Below are 21,747 nucleotides of genomic sequence, written 5' to 3'. Positions count from 1 at the left end.
ACTACTGTAATACACAGTTTCTGGGGTGAAACCAGTTATTATATGCACTGGTATAGTGCTGCACCATGGTATTTAAATAAAGTCAAGACGGGAAATTGCAGCACACAAATAGCTTTCAGCACATACTTTTTCGCTTCATTCTTAGTGAATTCCCTTTTGTGCTTAATGCTGATGTATATTTATGTAAATTATGTTAAACATACAGCTGGTGTCCTAAAAACGGTGCCAGACTTTTTTTGTTGTTTTTTTGACATAATGTTGAATAACTTTATGCATATTGATCTTTCAAAAGTGGCTTTGGAAAAACTGAAACTAAATACTGACCCTTTAAACTCTAGGTCCATAAAGAAAATGAATGATGGTATGTTCGTACCCTTGTGTAACAGATGAAATAAAATGTTTATTAAAAGAAAAATTAGGCCCTATTGCGCAACTGAATTAAGAATTGATCAGAATATTCTCTCTGTGCAGGACAAAGAGACTCACAATACACCCGTAATTAGTTACATTATGCTTTTTTCCTTTGTCAAACTATTTTTTACCATTTGAAAATACAAATTATCAAGAAATACCATGCTTACAGATTCAACTGGAATGTATCAAGTAGAAACTTACAGTTTGTACAACAACAATAGGCAGCAATAGGCAGCTAAGTGAGTATATTACTCTCAAATAAATTATGATAAAATAGACTTCTATACTTTTTACAATTAATTATCTTCCAAAAAAACAATAAACAATTTGTTCTAGGAAAAATCTCAGTCCCAGTCAAAATCCTGGCCTGTCATATGGAAGAACTTTTTGTTAAATGGCTTGTAGAAGTCTCTCAGTCTTTGAATCACATCCGGATCAATGTTTGGGTGTGTTCGGCCTTTTGTTTTGCCAAGGCAGTGCGGTTTGCTGTTGCTTTCGGGCCTTCTGAGGCAGGGGAAGCCCTTGGCAGGGTTAAAGTGGAAGTGTTTGTGTGAGACCACCCTCCTCAGGCCCAGGAAATGCTGTACATGGGCCATCTCCCCTGCGGGGTCGCTGATCAGTCGCTCCCCGCTCACAAACAACAACTGGCTCATGGGGAAGAACTGCAGCCATCGCTCCAGATGTCTGGCATACATGCCGATCTGGACAGCGCTCCATGAGGTGTCTATTATATTTGCTGTGATGTTCTTAAAAGTCAAGCTCTCAAAGGAGGGGATGTCAGGTTTCTTTGAGCGGGTCTGCGTGTAGTCCGAAATCGCCCGGGTTACGGGGTCTCTAACCACAACTATCAGCTTGGTGTCCTTGGACATGGCATGGATCCGGCCTGGAACCTCCTTGGTAACAAAGTAGCTCGGTGTCTTCTCCATGGTCAGCTGACCCTCCAAAGTCTTCGGCATTAGTTCCCTACGAGCAGAGAGGCACAGGGAAGGTAAGTATTCATACTTAAGACACATTCCGATAGACACACTAATATGAAAAACAGCAGGACGATCATGGTTCATATACACACAGACTTTTTCTGTTGTCCTAACAAAGCCCCCAAAGCGGTTCCCTGCCTCGAAGAGGATATTCTCAGTCTCAGACGACACGCCTATGGATCACTCACAGACTGTCTGATTCATATTGCACACAAAAATAGCAATTTACAAAATACAGAATATTTACAAGTTGCTACAATAGAGCGCAAAAGTCTGGTTCTGTAAGTAAAAATCCCATTGTTTTTTCCATATGGGAACTGATTTTTAATGATTACATATAAAACCTTAAGACAGACCTATTGTGAGCTCCTAGGTTGTTAATTGATGGTATATGCTCCAAATTAAAGCCCATCTATAAGAGTTATTTCAAATTCATTTAAAAATCAAAAACAACAACATGTTTTATAGTGTAATTCCAGGTGAAGAACTACACTATCCAAGATTCCGAGGGGGAAAAATCCACTTATCAGAGAGTAGCGGCAAACAAAGCACTCCAAAAGATCTGTGCTGTGGCCGCCCTCTCCCATGACGCACCGTGAATAAAGTAATCTTGTCAGTCTCCCTACACTCTCAAAAATCTAAATATTTTGCAATACACTTAGATTTTTTTTTTTTTTTTAAACTTATAATCAGCAACCTAAAATCAGCAGTTTTATGTATTTCCATTATTTTAATTCGATCACATCATTCACAATGTTTCATGGAATTGTAGTTTATTCCCCATTAAAGATATTAAGTACCTTTGACTTTTTGTGTGATTTAAAAAAATTTTTTTTTTTTTTTTTTTTTGCTTCAAATCCGAGCTTGTAATGTTGTGATTCACCTCTGAGCTGGTTGGTTTGGTTCATGGATTAGAACTTGAAAGTACTTTATGAAATCCTTATTGAACATATTAATGGATAAAAACACTTCCGGAACCAAGAAGCCTGAAAAAGTGGACGGGCACTGTTGTGTTCTATTAGAGCTTCAGAGGAAGAGTTAGTCATTAAATTTGCAGATTTGTTTTTCAAACTCTTTAAAAGATTATCAGAATTCAGTTTCAGCAATGTGAAAGCAAGTACAGTTGAAGTCAGAAGTTTATATCCACCTTAGCCAAATACATTTAAACTCAGTTTTTTGTAATTTAATCATTTAATCGTAGAAAACATTCCCTTTCTTAGGTCACTACTTTATTTTAAGAATGTGAAATGACAGAATAATTGTAGAGAGAATGATTTATTTCAGCTTTTATTTCTTTCATCACATTCCCAGTGGGTCAGAAGTTTACATACACTTTGTTAGTATTTGGTAGCATTGCCTTTAAATTGTTTAACTTGGGTCAAATGTTTTGGGTAGCCTTCCACAAGCTCCTCACAATAAGTTGCTGAAATTTTGCCACAACTCTGGAGGTATGCTTGGGGTCATTGTCCATTTGGAAGACCCATTTGCGACCGAGCTTTAACTTCATGGCTGATGTCTTGAGATGTTGCTTCAATATATCCACATAATTTTCCTTCGTCTTGATGCCATCTATTTTGTGAAGTGCACCAGTCCCTCCTGCAGCAAAGCACCCCCACAACATGATGCTGCCACCCCCATGCTTCACGGTTGGGATGGTGATCTTCGGCTTGCAAGCCTCACCCTTTTTCCTCCAAACATAATGATAGTCATTATAGCCAGAAAGTTCCATATTTGTTTTATCAGACCAGAGGAAATTTCTCCAAAAAAGTAAGATCATTGTCCCCATCTGCACTTGCAAACTGTTACTGAAAAAATTACTTGTGTCATGCACAAAGTAGATGTCCTAAACGACTTGCCATAACTATAGTTTGCTAATATTAAATCTGTGGAGTGGTTAAAAAATGAGTTTTAATGACTTCAACTTGTTTGTAAACTTCTGACTTCAACTGTAAATGCAGGGCTCCAGACAAAAAAGTTAAATTTAATAAAAATTACTACGGAGTCATTGGCTCCTAAAATAAAACATTTAGGAGCCAAAATGTTGTTTTTACTGTAGTTGTGAAATTACAGAATTGCTTGATTTAGATGGTTATTCAGAAGCAAGATAGAAAGCCTAAGAAAAGAAAGAAAGCTGATAACCAATTAATCAGCTGATATATATATATATTTTTAAATATTCTTAGTTTTTTCTTACTATGATGGGGCGGCCCAGACAATGAAGCTAGTTCAAATTGCAATTTATTGTACTACCAAAATAACAATAATAACCAGAAAACAAAAGATTTGGTGCGTAATGTTGCATATAACTACACCCCAATTCCGAAAAAGTCGGGACAGTATGGAAAATGCAAATAAAAACAAAAAGGAGTTATTTGGAAATTCTGTTCACCATGTGCTATATTGAAAGCACTACAACAACACATTATTTGATGTTTTATCGTGTAAATTTAAATGCTTTTTTGAAAAACGGCATCTAAACGGCATCTTATGCAGGCCGAATTATTTTATTTTAAACATTTCTAATTTTTTAATAATTATTTAAAAATTTGTTCTCCAAGTAGGATTTCACCTAGGGCCCTCATGTGCTCTTTGCCTTTTCTCTAGTGACACAGTCAGTCAAAATTAAAATGATCCCATCAATCAATAAAGGTTATTTAACAATCTCCCATGTTCTCTCTACAAGTCATTATATTCATTATGCTCTGCAATAATCAATAATGTTTATGCAACATATTGGAATGTTTTAGAACTTTATTAATTTCAAGAGAACTCAGTTGTAAATTTGGATCTTAAATTACACATTGCCATACAAACAATTAATCAGTAATTTGGCTGATGTTAAGTTTAATGAACCTTATGTACACATTCCAATTATGGTTCTCAGTTCAAATCGGACATTTTAACATCTGTGTGGCATGGGGGGCATGGTCATTTATCGGTCTGCGGGAGAGGGGAGCAGTAAGGCTTATCTCCTGGCTCATAATTATCTCTAACACCTGTCTCTCAATATAGTGATGGCGGAGGGAGACCTAAAGGGCATGCCAGAGCGTCAGAGAGATGAGAGAGAGTTACCTGAAAGCACAACGGACAGTGCGTCTGAGAGTGTGCAAAATTTATTTCCTTTATGTTTATAACGACGGTTACCGTCGTTAGTGTGAAAATACTGCAAATTAAAAAACCTGACCTTGAACATGCTTCGTTGTCTCCTGACACCTCCATTGCCCCGAATTAAGACATTTTTCACAGTCTGACTCACGGTTCAGTGAGGAAGTCAGTTGTGAACTCACTGACATCTGATTTACTGTATGATTCGCTGATAAAGTGACTCTGATTCAAACCGCTAACTCGCTTATGATTTCAAAACCAATTTATGAATATTTTGGGGTAATTCATTAAAAAGATCCTGTTCAAAAGAGTCACGACTCGGACATCATGGCTCACGCTGGATTTGTGTTGTGTGCAAAGAGTTCATCTCAACTGAAAGGGTGAAAAGCAAGCGGAAGACACACTACTGCGCACTCAAAAGATGTATTTCAATAACTCACGAGATAATATCTGACAAAACACAAAGGGTTTCCAATTGATTCGATTTTAGATTTAAATTACTTTATTCAATTAATTATTTTGTTATCAATTGCGACCATTTTAGACGTAGCCTGGATCCCTGAAAACCATATTCATGAGCAAACATGTATATACTCTTATATCCAATTTCATATTTACCCTCCCCTTAAACAACCTTAAAGTGAGTGGTTGTTGGACAGACTAAACAGCAAAGTGGACCAGACTTAATGCTAATAGTCAAAAGTCTGGTTACACAAGACTACCAAGACAGCAAGTAGATTGGACCGGAAGCTCTAGGGCCAGTGAAAGCTATATTTTCAGAACCATATCAACCCATCATTACATTTGAGAAATTACAGACTGCAACATGGACACTGGAACCAACCTTTGGTTGAGATTTAATGAGTTATAGCAAAGTCTTTTTAGCAAGTCAGTCCATTCGATGGCCATCTTTGGAACGCTCCCGGGCAGCTATTATGTAAATAAGCAGCATACAATTGCAGCTCTTATCTACTTAAACGTGGAAAGACCTAAATCTCCAAAACAGTTGTTCAGGATTACAATCAAAGAACATATTTTAAATCAACAGTAAAATCTGACAACACTGGTGTCATAAATTGTGCTTCTTTCCCTCAGATTATGCCAAAAAATGAAAATGTTCCCAGCTTGTCTAGCTAATGAGCATGCACGTTATCGAGTTGATTGACAGGCAATGTCTGTATCTAAAAGGTGATTGACTCTTTTACCTTTAAGGTGGGACTTCTTTTTCTACATCTGTTCACCGTTGGGTGTTCCAATTTCTCCCAATCATTTTAATAGAAGTGGCTACTAAATATAGGATCATTGCATTCATTTGCCTAATATGTTATAGAGTTACTCTTCATCAATGAAGTTATATTTAGCTCACAGAAGAAAAGACATTCATCTCTTTACACTCCCTAATCCCTCTTACAGACTTGAAGTAATCCTTCTCTGCTAAATCAATGCTATCGCTCTATATACAACACAAGCTGAAACACTCAAAAGCTTGGAAATTTACATAAATGATACAGCACTCTCCCTTTTTCCCAATATTTTGTTTCATGCTACTTTTGTGCATGCATATGAAGATGAGATTTCTCTCCCATGATAACTGATTCAGCAGTTTCAGGCCAGCTGTTATAATTGGCAATTTAGCCTTTAGCTAGCAAGGGGGGGAATGACTAAAGTAGGTCAAATGGGGTTTACACAAGGCCAGACAATTGCAATAAAGCACATAATGGTGGGAACAAACTTAAGGCCAATGCGGTGTCAGAAAAGGTAAACAGAAAGGTCATAAGAGAACTAGATCCTCCAGATACTTCAGTGCAAATGCCATCAATGCTATCATTTACAGTCAAACCTCCAATCACCAAGTAATTTCTTGAAGGGGTCATATCATCAGGAATTAAACTTCCCTTGATCTTTTGAAATAAACGAGTTCATTGTACTAAGAAAACATTATAGAATTAAATCTCCTCCCTATTGAGAAAAAGACCATTGACTGCCCATATTTACATGCCTGAATATATACTATTGCAGTAGTCCTAAACACCAGAGTTTGCCTTTTCAGTCTGATCTTAACCATTTGAAAGGCACGTTTATGCACAGATTGTTGTGTGAATCTGTTATAATGCAAGGAAGGCTTTGCAAAGAGGCTGTTATTAAAGGATGAGAGTTACAAACAATATTTTATGATTCTCATTTCACAATTCACAAGTCTTGGAGGCACAGCAGCAAAAAAAGTCACATTTAATTTTAAAAGTCAGAGAAAGGGTGGACAATGATCATAAAAAGCCAAATTGCACATCTGCAATTACGTTCGCAGTCTCTTAGATAAACAAGCAGAGCCTTGTAAGCCTTTTGCAATGGCCTGGAGGGAAAGCACAACACAACTGATCAAACTTTCCACTTGGTCCCCAAGCAAAACAGACCTGCATCAGAGCTGCATGAATTATTAATGCAAGCAGACAGACACCTACATGCTGTCTTGTATTAAAAGAAAGAAATACTGTCAGTAAAGGTGCGGCAAGCTCTTGCAATTTGTTCTTCGCGCAGACTGGGAAGCCCGGAAGCAATGGATGTTCAAGCATTCAAATCCATTAACAGACAGAACTCATTACTATTACAAAACTCACTGCCACATGCTAGCCTATTGGTGTTGTGTGTGGTTGCCAGGTAGTTGCTATGTGGTTAGTGAGGTGTTCTGAGTGGTTGTTAGCATGTTGCTGGGTGCTTGCTAGGGTGTTCTGGGTGGTTGCTTACTGGCATACATAGGCATAGGGACAACCAAAAATCTCTATGTCGAATGTATTATTTGTTTTATCTGTTTTTTATGTTTCTCTGCCATTTTATCATCTGCCAGGTGAAAATCTTAAAAGAATAGTCCACCCAAAAATGAAAATTCTCTCATCATTTACTCAACTTCATGCCATCCCAGATGATTTTAAGAAAAATATTTAAGCTCTGTCCATACAATGCAAGTGAATGGTGGCCAGACCTTTGTAGCTCCAAATAGCACATATAGGAAACATAAAAATAATCCATATGACTCCAGTGGTTAAATCGTCATGGTTACTGGTGTAACCTCCGTTCCCTGATGGAGGGAACGAGACGTTGGTGTCGATGTAGTGACACTAGGGGTCACTCTTGGGAGCCCGAGACACCTCTGGTCTTTGATAAAAGGCCAATGAAAATTGGCGAGTGGTATTTGCATGCCACTCCCCCGAACATACGGGTATAAAAGGAGCTGGTATGCAACCACTCATTCAGGTTTTACGCTGAGGAGCCGATATAAGGTCCGGCCATTTCAGCGGGTAGTTCAGCGTTGTGGCAGGAGGGACCAACGTCTCGTTCCCTCCATCAGGGAACGGAGGTTACACCAGTAACCATGACGTTCCCTATCTGTCACTCACTCGACGTTGGTGTCGATGTAGTGACACTAGGGGTCCCTATACAAAATGCCACAAGGCTGAACTGTGTTACGTGAACTGTGTGTGGTGGGCAGACTTGCTGTGTGCCTCATAGCCAGCACACCAGGTCGACACGTAACCTCCCCCAATACAGTTATGAGTGTCGAACGGCCCTTTTTGGGGACAAGTTGACTACCCAGAGATAGAGACAGGCTTAATGCAGTCGTGGCCTCTTTCCCCTTCTCTTTTTCCACTCCCTAAAAAAGAAGGGGGATTATCTGACTGGGCCGCCAGGTCTAGTCGGGGGGTGTCCCTCCCAAGGGGAGGACACCGCGGAGACCACACCTCGCCCCAAGAGGGGGGGGATATTTAAGTGGAAGAATACATCACATGGTCTTTCCAACCATGTGGAGAGCCTTCAAGGTAGATCCTGCCCAATGGGGGAGGAGTTACTACAACATGGAGACTGAGGGGCTCTGCCCAAGGAAGACGCAGTTTGCCAGTAGGGAAACGAACTAGCGGAAGATATAGATCGCATGGGGTTAGCCTTACAGGGAACCACCACATGCGGAGCACCTACCCCAGAACCAGGCTCTTAGTTAGCGCGTGTACTGGGCCGGCAGTGAGTCTCTCCGAAAACTCGACTGCCACAGGGCTCGGAGGAAGTCAACCAGGGAACAACTTTTGTAAACACTACTGGGAATTAACAGCGCACGTCTTCAGCTCAAAAGGAGGTGGAAGGCGCTATGTGCAAGCGATACACCCGGCCGGCTATCCTGGGCTTATCCGCTTGTGTTGCGTGCCACTACCTGGGATGAAACCGGTTCCACCCGGAGGTTGTAGAACCTTGCAAAGGTGTTGGGTGTTGCCCAGCCCGCTGCTCTGCAAATGTCTTTTAGAGAGGCACCTCTGGCCAGGGCCCAAGAAGCCGCTACACCACGGGTAGAATGGGCTCGTATCCCTACCGGGGGCGGCATGTTTTGGGCGAGATATGCCATAGTTATGGCGTCAATGAGCCAGTGGGCGATCCTCTGCTTGGAGACAGCGCTTCCTTTCCGCTGTGCACCAAAGCAGACAAAGAGCTGCTCAGAGATTCTAAAGCTCTGCGTGCGATCCAAATAGATGCGTAAAGCGCGCACCGGACACAGCAACGACAGGGCTGGGTCTGCCAAGCGGGCAGCGCTTGCAGGTTCACCACCTGGTCCCTAAAAGGAGTGGTGGGAACCTTGGGCACATAGCCCGGTCGGGGGTCTCAGGATCACGTGAGAATAGCCCGGACCGAATTCCAGGCACGTTTTGCTGACAGAGAACGCTTGCAGGTCACCTACCCTCTTGATGGAAGTGAGCGCAGTCAGGAGGGCAGTCTTCAAGGAGAGTGCCTTAAGCCCGGCTGACTGCAAGCTCAAAGGGTGCTCTCTGTAGACCCTGAAAAACTACAGAGGTCCGATGAGGGAACAAGCCACGGCCTGGAGGGATTCAGCCTCCTGGTGCCTCTTAGGAACCTGATGATCAGATCATGCTTCCCTAAGGACTTACCGTCGACTGCGTCGTGGTGTGCTGCTATGGCAGCAACGTACACCTTCAAGGTGGAAGGGGACAGCCTCCCTTCCAACCTCTCTTGCAGGAAGGAAAGCACTGATCTGACTGCGCACCTCTGGGGTCTTCCTGACGGGAAGAACACCACTTAGCAAACAGACGCCACTTAAAAGGCATACAGGCGCCTCGTAGAGGGGGCCCTAGCCTGAGTGAACGTGTCTACCACCGCAGGTGGGAGACAGCTTAGGTCTTCCGCATCCCATCCAGGGGCCAGACATGGAGATTCCAGAGGTCTGGGCGCAGGTGCCGGATGGTGCCCCTTCCCTGAGAAAGAAGGTCCTTCCTCAGGGTAATTTGCCTTGGGGGAGCTGTCACGAGGAGCGTGAGGTCCGAGCACCACATCTGGGTGGGCCAGTAGGGTGCTTACCAGGACGACCTTCTCCTCGCCCTCCCTGACCTTGCACAGGGTCTGTGCAAGCAGGCTCACTGAGGGAAAACGCATATTTGCGAATGCCAGGGGACCAGCTGTGTGCCAGCGCATCTATGCCGAGAAAGGCCTCTGTGAGGGCGCACCAGAGCGGGCAGTGGGAGGATTCTTGGGTGGCGAACAGGTGCACCTGTGCCTGACCGAATCGACTCCAAATCAGCTGGACCACCTGAAGGTGGAGTCTCCACTCTCCCTTGAGGGTAACCTGTTGTTACGGCGCGTCCGCCGAAGTGTTGAGGTTGCCCGGGATGTGAGTGGCTTGCAGCGACTTGGTGCTGCTAACTCCGTTGGAGGAGACGGTGGGCGAGTTGTGACATACAGCGGGAGCGCAGACCGCCTTGGCGGTTGACATATGCTACCGCTGCCGTGCTGTCTGTCCGAACTAGCACGTGCTTGCCCTGGATCAACGGCCGGAACCTCCGCAGGGCGAGCAGAATTGCCAGTAACTCGAGGCAGTTGATGTGTCAAACCAGCCGTGGACCCGTCTAGAGGCCGGCGGCTGCGTGCCCGTTGCCAACAGCGCCCCAGCCCATTTTGGAGGCATCTGTCGTGACCACGACGCGCCTGGAGACCAGTTCTAGGGGAACACCTGCTCGTAGAAACGAGAGGTCGGTCCAAGGGCTGAAAAGACGGTGACAGACCGACGTAATGGCCACGCGGTGTGTCCCGTGGCGCCATGCCCGTCTCGGGACTCGAGTCTGGAGCCAGTGCTGAAGCGGCCTCAGGTTGAGCCAAAGGTGGCGCTCCTGGACCACTAGTGTGGCCATCGTCCGCCCGAGAGACCGCGCCATGACCTCCGTCGCTCGGAGAGCGAGGTTGGTCGCCGAGCGCAGTTCCTACATCAATCCCGGGGCGGAACTACCCTCGTGCAGTTCCTTTAGCGCCTTGGCGGACTTGCAGGAGAGCCATGGCGTGCAGGGCAGAGGCGGCTTGTCCAGCGGCACCGTAGGCTTTGACTGTCAGAGACGACGTAAACCTACAGGCCTTGGACGGGGGCTTGGGCACCCGCGCTAGGTGGCGGCGCTCTGCGGGCATAGGTGCACCGCAAGCGCCTTTATCCACCGGGGGATTGCCGAATAACCCTTGGCCGCCCCACCATCGAGGGTAGTGAGAGCGGGGAAGCTGAAAAGATCGGGACCGGGCAGTAAAAAGTGCCTCCCGCGACCTTGTCAGCTCTTCATGCACTTCCGGGAAGAAAGGAACGGGGCGGGGCGTGGCTTTGAGCGGCGCCGTGAGCCCAGGAACCAATCACAGAGCCGCGAGGGTTCAGGGAAGAGCGGTGAAATCCACTCTAACCGACGCTCGCGGCTGTCCGGGAAAGCATGTCGTCATCTCCGCGTCAGCCTGTGACTGGGCGATCGACCCCGAAGGGAGGAGCCCAGCTGAGGCTTCCGACTGGACGAGCCCACTCTCCGATGCTGTGCTCGAGAGCTCATCACTTTCGCGGGCTCCGAATAAGAGGTCGAACTCGCCGTGAGACGAGCCGGCGGACTCACCCGGAAGCCCGATCGGGGCAGACGAGCGTGCTGGGGAATGGGAGGTCCGCGGGGGGATACCCGGCGTAGGCGGTCCCATTGGGGTCCCCAAATCGCCCCCAGTGCTAGCCGCGCTGGCCTCAAACCCGTGGGTAAAAGGACCGAGGCGGGAGCCTCTGGGGTGGCTCGCTTTCTTACGAAGGCGAGCCGCGACCGCAACGTTGCCATGGACATATTCTCACAATGAGAACATGACCATCCACGAACGCTGTCTCCGCGTGAGCAGTGCCCAGACACGAAAGACAGTGATCGTGACCGTTAGAAGGCGAGAGATAACGTGCACAACCAGGAATAACACACAATCGGAAAAGCATCTTTAAAAAGACGCATCTTTAAAAAGACGTTCCATGTGTGCGCTCTTTTAGAGAAATATATACTCTTTTAGAGGGGAAAAATGCTCTTTCAGAAAATATACTCTCTAGTTTTTCTGCCGAAGCGCCCAGGGGCATTCTCTGCAGTGCACCAGTGCAGAGGAGGGAGAAGCCGCTGAAATGCGCCGTCAGATCCAGCAGGTGAATGAACAGTAGTATTCAGCTCAGCGAGCATGACCGTTCGGCTCTGAAGAGAAAATCTGAATGAGTGGTTGCATACCAGCTCCTTTTATACCCGTATGTCCGGGGGAGTGGCATGCAAATACCACTCGCCAATTTTCATTGGCCTTTTATCAAAGACCAGAGGTGTCTCGGGCTCCCAAGAGTGACCCCTAGTGTCACTACATCGACACCAACGTCGAGTGAGTGACAGGTAGGGAACCATATCTTCAGAAGCAATATAATAGGTGTGCTTGAGAAACAGATAAATATTTTAGTCCTTTTTTTACTCAAAATCTCCACTTTCACTTTTACATCTGAAAATCACATGTTGTGCCTGTTTAGTTTCACTTCCACGTGTGAAAGTGGAGATTTAGAATAAAGAAAGGACTTAAATTTTTATCTGTTTTTCACCCACACCTATCATATCGCTTCTTTTCCAAAATCTTCATTTGTGTTCAGCAGAAGAAAGAAAGTCATACACATCTAGGATGGAATGAGGGTGAGTAAATTCTGAGAAAAGTTTCATTTTTGGGTGAACTATCCATTTAATGGGGTAGTTGCCCTTTCCAAAAAATCTAGAGTTGCCGCAAACTTGCTGTAAACTTGCCGCAAATTCACCACTCTTTAATTTTTGCATGCAAATGAGCTTTGCAGCAAACTCTTCATTGTCGCCAAAGGTTTGCTGCAGTTTCACCACTACCGGTGAAGACAAGTTATAACAAGCTAATTTGAAAGTGAAAATAATGAGTGGCGAATTTGTGGCAAGTTTGCAACAAGTTTGTGGCAAGTTTGCCAGAACTCTAAATTTTTTGTACGGGTCACCCCAAAACATTTTTTGTCATAAAAGGTTTTGAGGTATCATTCATGCAGTATTAATCTCGAAATGACTAAGGGTTCTTTTATTTTGTCAACGATTACAAAGACGAGACAAAAAAGATGCACCATGACAATAAACAAAATGATTTTAATAAAAACATACTGTTGATAAAAATATGGCAATAATACGGCAAGATATTAACAATGCACTAACCCTGTTTTTGATTCATTTTATTTTATTTTTTTAAGAAAGGAAATTCTACAAATAATTTATTTAAATAATCCAGTCATAGTACGTTGAACTACAAAAGGGTTAATTACCTCACTCAAACACATCCTTTATTTGTGAGATTAATCAGCTATATCCACAACATACTGTAAACTTGATATCACAACTTACATTTGCACAGACAATTAAGCAAATAAACAGGTGAACTTGAACCCTTGAAGTTACACGCTAGTCAGAATGCGAAATTTGCGTTATGAATACACCATTTCTTCAAAAAATGCACTACATGCATGCTGTCTAAATGTGAGGAATTCATGACAGAATTCAGTAATAATCCTTAATATGATATCATTTCAGGATATCATTTTCTCATGTTGTTATTCTTACATATTAAACATATTAATCATTAATACAATTTTATCTTTAATATGTTTAAATAATTGTAAGTAGTTAATGTATTTTTTTTTTTATATATATATATATATATATTTGGTTAAAGTTTGGTGTTTTACAGTTTGATACATAATTTATCATTTTGCACATTATCATCAACTAAAATATGTTATTTGAATAAAATTTATCAATGTGACATAATGAAATATTATAACATTGGAAAACAAATTTAAAGGACAATTTCATTTAAAGTAAAAAAAAATATATATATATATGACTACAATAAAAACTGTGTGATAATTAACACTGCATTCGTGTCCATAGCACAAACATTCCAGGACGAGTTATGAGCCATAGTTGAACACTTATAGCCGAAACATACTTTACACAGATGCTTCTAGCTACGTTAGCTCGATTTCATGTGTTGTTGTGTTCCAAAATGTGTCATGTGTGTCGCATGTTATACACGACTGGCAATGCCAAGCACTTGCATCTGCGTAAAGTATGTTTCTGGCCTTAGGGTTAGAGGTTTTGAAAAGCAGGCACCACTAAAACCTTAGCAAGCACTACTTATAAATAGGGATTTTAGCAAGCTAAAAAGAACAGTATAGTATTCTGTAGACCAGGGGTCGACAACCTATGGCAACCTAGGGTAACCACTGGTACGCCAGCAACGGCGAGAGAGGAGTAGACTATTTTATTTATATAAATTCCACAACTGCATTCCAATCTACATTTTTATGTAATCCTTCCTCATGATCATGCAGCATGTTTTCATGAGCTGAATGGTAGGCTAAACAAAACATTAAAATGTGATGAGACTGCAGTATTCCCAACAGACTCGTGCAGCATGTGCAAGCCATTCACGCATCACAAGCCGTTGTTCTGACAATCTGTGCTCCCTACTCAGGATGTGCTACCAGCAGTAAAAATATGTAAAGTTCAGTTAGGACAACTCTCGGAGTAGTATAACAAATATTTTTTATTTTATATATTTTTTATTTTATATATATATATATATATATATATATATATAAATACACGACATGGTATGAGCTTGGTCTTGGCGGACTAGATCTGCTCTAAGCATGCTGCTGCTGCTGCTGCTGCTGTTTGACATGAGTAAATATGCTGCTGCTTTTGCATGGAACCCATGCGCTGCTGCTGACAGAGAAGCATGCTGCTTGTACTGAACAAACATAAAATCCCCATCTCCGTTGAGCAGATCTAGACAAGTGGTGCTGGGGAGGTGGAGGGAGAAATGCTGCGTGTTAGCATGCTGCTGCAGCCATGCCGCTACGATGCGTAGGCAGGTTATATATAATTTGATGAGGACAAAAGGGGTTCAGATTGGTTAACGTAGCAAGGTGTGCCAGGGTGACCTATCAGCCTGCGCCACAGAGTTTCCTAACTGAGCTTAATTTGTCATTTCAGTTAGGACAACTCTCAGAGTAGTATAACATATATTTTTTGTTCTATATATATATATATATATATATATATGGCATGGTATGAGCTTGGTCTTGGTGGACTAGATCTGCTCTACACATGCTGCTGCTGCTGCTGCTACATGACATGAGTAAATATGCTGCTGCTGTTGCACAGAACCCATGTGCTACTGCTGCTGACAGAGAAGCATGCAGCTTCTACTGAACAAACATAAAATCAGTGAAAATAAAATAAATGGACAAGACAAGCAAATAAGATGATCCCTCCCCCCCAACAAGCAGATCTGACCGCCAGACATGTGGGCTGCAGTGAGGTGGATTTCAGATGTGTGTATCTATCAGTGTATTCCTAGCGTGTGTCAAAAATGTGTTCCCACTGGGGTTTATCTAGTGACCTGAATAACAATGCGTGATGACTAGCATGGCGCAAGCTGACAGCACACCCTAGCCAGTTTAGGTGATGACTAGTAAGGCACAGCTGACAGCATACCCCAGCAACCGCTTTAGCAATTGTATGATCAACTGAATCCAGAATACACCGCTTGAGTATTCAGATAAACTGAACTGGTCTAAGATACAAGCTGTTGAAAACCAACATTCCATTCTTATAGATAGCTGACAAGGTAACTCTGGGTGCTGAAGTGATCTTGCTCCGGCTTTGAAGAGTGCTGGTGTATGCTTCTGCATACAGAGTCCCTTCTGGATACAAAGTCCCTTGAGTAGACATATTTTCTTCACTGCAGACCAACCATGACTCATCATAGGCTATCCGTCGACCGTTAGGAAGAGAGGGTCATAGAAGGAGGCAGAGTTCTGGGTCTCAGGTCCGGAGACATGTGGAGAGAGGGCAGAACTATGTTAGTTTGGGTTAGGCAATAGGTGATCCTTATTAAAGTACAGGAGAAGTAAATAAGTGAACAGCACATTGTGCTCAGCAGGCCGAGACAATCATAATGGATTATGATTGGACACAACTGATTATGAATTAAGAAGTGTAAGCCACAGAGGGAATATTCTACTATTTAATATCTTGTACTTGAACAGTAGGTGCAATCATGCAATACAGCCTCAGACCCTACTGGTATATTGGTATGAATTTGTTGCTGCATTACACAAGCGGTATGTCTTTCAAAGCTTATAATGCTCGTCATGCATGAGTGACCCTAGATGTTACGAGCCAATTTATGCAAATTGAATGTACACTTATCTAAAATGACAGACAGGAGTATGCTGACCATGCAAATAAAGTAATCATATCAACAGGATCTTATGACATAACTGGTTGTTTAAAAATGCCAAAGCATGCAAAATACAGCCTTAAGTCCAATTACTGCATGCCTGCTGATTTCATTTTTATGATAGACTGAAACCATTTGTGGAAGGAAGCTTCCATAATAGTTGGTCTGATATTACCATGAGAGGGTCCGAACAGTATGTCTCTGTAAGATGCCTAGTAGCAAGGGTTTCTGCAAGGGAAGACTCTAGACCGACACTGAAAAGGTGGAATAGATGCTGCATCTAAAACAGTGGTTCTCAACCTGGGGTGGGGACCCACTAAGGGGCCTCAGCATACTTCCAGGGGGCCTCAAGATCTTTACAATTATTTCAGTAAGGAAGATTATGATTTAAATATTAATTACATTATATAACATACTGAAAAGCTAAAATTAATACTCCCTTCAACATCTTGCTTTTAATGAAGAATGTACAGTTCTAGATGTACTGGAGTACAAATTATAATGATTTGAACAGTTTTAATCTATTGTCAATAGTAGTTTCTTTCATTAAAACTTGAAAACAGGCTTGTCATTATTACAGTAGAAATAGAGGAATATCTTATAATAATGAAATATACCCTACATGGAAGGCCTTCAAATATATTTTTTTCTGACAGTGGGGAGCCTTGAAGTCAAAGGGTAGAGAACCACTGATCAAAATACATTCAGGTAAATTTTCAAACAGATTAATGGTATTCAGTGGGCATGCATGAATTTATACATCAATTACATTGAAACAACTGAGATGGCCATTATGCTTTAAAATATCAAATCAAATATGCTATACGAGTACATAAGTTTGAAGCTGCTCTGAAGCTGCCATCATTATGCAAAACCAGCGTACAAAACTTACACCAAGGCTGAGTTTGTAGAGGTGGGAGATTTATGCAGAGTTCGGAATGGCACACCACCCCCACTACCTCCGCCACATGTGTAAATGGTAGAAATAGCATGAGAAGTACAGTAGTAATCAATTCCGAACCCAGCACTAGTCTGGTTTCAATGCGGCATTGCGTTCAAGCTAGACAGATAACTTTCTGCTGAAATACTATTCCAAAGTGTTTAAAACAAATAAGCAATTCTGTTCACATAAAACTGAATTAAGCAGGTACAGAGCAGGCTTGACAGAGCTATGTAAAGATACCTTTAAAAGCTTGAATTCTCTTCTAGAAAAAAAAAAAAAAAAGAATGTAAAATTGATCTCATTACCTGCTAAAATCTCTTAAGAAGGATGGTGGTATGCTGCTGCAGAAGGAATCATACAGCGGTAGATAAAGGATTTGCTGCTGCCAAAGAATGGTGTGACGTCACGATCAGCCGAAGGACCCCCGCAGTCCCGCAGGTGATGCCAGAGATTTTTACACTAACACTCGGCCTAGTAGGCTCGGGCATGACGTTTCCTTCGGTGTGTTTGCAGATAGGAATTCAAGTATCTCGTACGATACTTGATCAGCTCCTCTATCTTCTAGGAAAAAGGGACTTTCTGGGTCTGAAGCTTGAGATGAGGCATGAAGGTGGGAAAACAAGGAGAAAATAGCGAAAATGATGACTCAGGAGTCTTGAGAAACGTTGCGTGTTACCATGATGCCGCAGCCATGCCCCTATGATGCGCAGGCAGGTTATATATAATTTGATGACAACAAAAGGCGTTCTGATCGTTTAACGTAGCAAGGTGTGCCAGAGTGACCTATCGGCCTGCGCCACAGAGTTTCTTAACTGAACTTAATTTGTCATATAAAACATGGGTAGCACAAGTCAGGAGGCACGGGAGAACCTGTCGGTATGTACTACAACAGCACGAAATGTGTTAAAAACCTAGGTAGCACATCTTGTCAGGCAGATAATACCTATCAGGATGTACTACCAGCATAACTATCAGATAGTGTGATATGGTGTGAGGCTGTACTAAGCCCTAACCCTACCCCAAACCCTAACCCTAAAACTATGCAAATATAGCGTTGGTAGCACATCCTGATAGGTAGCATATATTTTCAGCACACAGGCAGCAAATTAACTTTCGGTTAATCGTGCAAGTAAAGTAGTTAATGCCAGCCTACATTCCGTGTTTAATTTGTTTCTTTTTGCTTTCAGAACATCACGTCATGTAATTACCAAAACACCACTATTAATCCTTGAGATTTTGCATACAGGTACACCCTCAAACCATGGTCACACTCAAAATTACATTAAACGATTAAAAGAGAAAATATAATCCCACATCATGGGGTTCAAAAAGTCTATTCAAAATATTGAAGGGGAAAAATTCTAATCCCTCTTTGCTCTTGAAAGTTATATTTTATATTTCATAATCCTCACTTATTCTTATTATATTAATCAATGTTCTGTTCTCTTTTCCTAAAAGGTACAAGTAATATGTATGTAATTTGGGGGGTGACTGAGGGTCTGGCCCATGCCAGGAGTGAAGTAACAGTGATTACTCATTTAGCCCGGCTTCCAGATAATGTGCATTTTATGTTGTATTGCATTTATTCCATTTCTATTTTTATTACAAAATGAATCATATACCCTATTTAACCATTTGATTATACTGAGGATTGATTAATCACAAGTAGTAATGTAAGACAGAGAGATCGTTGTTATGATTTTTTGTTATTATCTTCGTTTTATGGTTCGTAAAATAACCATGTCTGGACAACACATCTACCTCATTATGATCTACTTCATGTCATCAATGAATTGAAACATGAATTTACTTCCTGACTTTACTATAATAGTAGGCAACTAGATGCAGCAATGGTGTGCTCTCTTGTGCTCTTTTGTGCCCTTTTGTTCCTCTCTGTGCTCTGTCCTAATGTTCCACAGATGGTGAGGCCTGGCATTCCATCAAGGTTGGGGAGAAGGCCTCTATTCCTGAAAAGAAGATAACACCTACACATTGCATGTCTAAATAACTCATGTCTCTGAATTATTTATGGTTATTGTGCCCTCTCAAATGTGACTTTGCCATAGTCGAAAACAACTTCCAAGGATTTTAATTGCTTTCCTTGGTACCCCTTTGACATAGAGAAATAAGGAGTAGCCATAACTGATAGCTAACCTCTGATATCTGACCATAAGTTTGTTTCAACCAAGGATGGGAACTCGATTCATGTTGTGGCTAACAATTATTGTTTGCACGAAGACGATATTTGTAATATGTTAAAATGTATGAAGTAATTGACCTACTAGAATGCTAGAAATTTTGGTACGATGACACCCTTAATGTAATTTGCATATGACTATAATTGCTTTGGAAAATTTTTAAAACTTCACTTCGACTTCCTGTTGTATCTCATCGACTTGTGATGCCTATTGAACCTTCAGAGAACAATCAGTAAACTCTCTCTCATTTGATTATTGCAAAACCTGACTGAGTTTTTATTCTTCAGTATCCGTATTGAGGACCCAGCTGTCGCCCCATACAATATAAATGAAAGCTGGAAAATAAAGTTTTAGGATTTTGCAGGTGCGATTCACCGAAAAGGGCTAAATAGTTGATCGGCCTGTGATGTGCGAATGGCCTGCACACGCAGCGCAAGTCTCGTCACATTTTAACTTTTTGTTTAGCCTCCCATTCAGCTGATGAAAACACACTGCGTGATCATAAGGAAGGATTACATCAAGATGTAGATTGGAATGCAGGTGCGGGAAACTTTATATCAAAAAAATAGCCTGCTCCCCTCTCACTGTTGCTTACGTGCTAGTAATTACCCCTCTGCGTGATTTTGAAAAATGTATGACATAATATAAGAAATATTTAAGATTCCACACATTTTCGTGATCAGTAATCAACTAAGCAAATTTGTGACATTAACTTTGTTAACTCATTTTGTGCAAAAGGACAGGTTTTCTTTCATTAAAGCACATTCACAAGATGCTATGTGAAAATTCATGTGTAGGATCATGATTATATCATAATCATCGTGTTTTCACAAATTTTTCACTCAAACTGTTATGCTGATAATATAATTTGTAATGAAAAATTGAGTTGGGTTGGCACAGCCATTGACCAGGAAAATAAAAAATGGCACTCCATGCCAAAAAGGTTTCTGACCACTGCTGTAGATGGTATGGCATAATTAAGTATTTTACCAGCCATAGTTTAAGATGAAGCTTCCCTCTTGGACTGGCAGAGAAATTCAGGTAAAGCGTTATATCACAGGGTTAAATTAGAGAGCCTGCTGTGTTAGATGGCTGTTATTAACTTGTGTTTTGTCTAGAGGGAAGTGAGCTGTGTCTACACTCAAGCATGTTTTTGAAGACCTGTCTGTAAGCCTATGTTTACATTATCTGCTGTCAGATTGCACGTTCAAAGGCTCATGTGTATGCCTTTAAAGTCTGTGTGAGTCTCACTGTTTGAAGTTCCCTCAGGACAGTTTATGATGCTGAGAAGATGATTGTCATAGAAAAGCACTTTGCAGCAGGGAACAGCACTGTTTAATGAGTTATTGTTTGTTTACAAAAATGTAGTTATTGCTCAATGAATTTTCTCTCTGTGTTCCTGTTTTAATTGCAGCCCTGACAGCATGTAAGAACAACCATCAGCAAATGTTTTTGACATTTATGATTTAGAATACATGTAAATCCACTCTTTTTAAGATGTTTATAAGATGTTTGTACACAAATGATGCTTTCCAAAAAGTGTGCTCTTTAATAAAAGTCTCTGCAACATACAGTTTATGTATATACATTGTAAAAACAAAATCTGTAAAATTCACGGTAAACTACCGGCAGCTGTGGTTGTCAGAGATTTACAGTGAAAAATGCGGTAACCACGTTTCAGGTTTTACGGGATGTAATTTTGATGCCTGTATAATTTACGGTGCATTACCACTCATATTACTAAATGATAAACTTGGTACATTAACCTTCTGAAACTGCTTTTCACTTTATGATGTATTGTTAACCACTGTAGTAATTACAAAAGGGCACATGATGACATGAAGTTCATCGATAGAGGCCCTTCCAAGAGCAATGACCAAAAAACATGTAGAGACAGTGCTCAGTGTCACTCACACATACACTAAACACTATCAGGGTAACACATGTGAAATTAAATGTATGCAGTAAACATGAACTAAACTACATCAAATATAACACCCCAAAGTACATAACTGATATTAAAAATAAGAAGATAACTGTTTCCATAAAATATAATGAAATGTAATGGGTCACGCAGGGAATTCTGGGAACACTCGATTATTGTTTTTTTACTGTAATTTTAACAATAATTTACCATAAAAAGTACATGTACTCTCTTGTTAAAAATAATATCAATTTTTACTGTTAATTATACAGGAAAATCATACTTCTTACATTTTAAAAAATCTCATTTTTACAGCATTTTACCATAAAATTACATGTATTTTTTTTTTAAATATACAGTGCATCCGGAAAGTATTCACAGCACTTCACTTTTTCCACATTTTGTTATGTTACAGCCTTATTCCAAAATGGATTAAATTCATTATTTTCCTCAAAATTCTACAAACAATACCCCATAATGACAATGTGAAAGAAGTTTGTTTGAAATCTTTGCAAATTTATTAAAAATAAAAAACGAAAAAAATCACAATGTACATAAGTATTCACAGCCTTTGCTCAATAC

The 21,747-nt window shown here is 41.4% G+C and overlaps 1 protein-coding gene across 1 annotated transcript in view; it reads right to left on the bottom strand.

The window, feature by feature from the left end:
* Positions 1-375: 375 nt before the first annotated feature.
* The window catches only part of LOC127450648 (heparan sulfate glucosamine 3-O-sulfotransferase 3B1-like), a 35,545-nt gene continuing 14,173 nt past the window's right edge, over positions 376-21,747 (bottom strand). Inside the window, exon 2 of the mRNA XM_051714918.1 lies at positions 376-1,377. Within this exon, the coding sequence (XP_051570878.1) occupies positions 759-1,377 (619 nt within the window). The 3' untranslated portion in view covers positions 376-758. The remainder of the gene's footprint in view (positions 1,378-21,747) is intronic.

Source organism: Myxocyprinus asiaticus, chromosome 13 (assembly GCF_019703515.2).
Source record: "Myxocyprinus asiaticus isolate MX2 ecotype Aquarium Trade chromosome 13, UBuf_Myxa_2, whole genome shotgun sequence".
Taxonomy (NCBI): domain Eukaryota; kingdom Metazoa; phylum Chordata; class Actinopteri; order Cypriniformes; family Catostomidae; genus Myxocyprinus; species Myxocyprinus asiaticus.
Note: the sequence above shows the minus strand (reverse complement) of the source record. Positions and strands in the feature narration are given on the sequence as shown.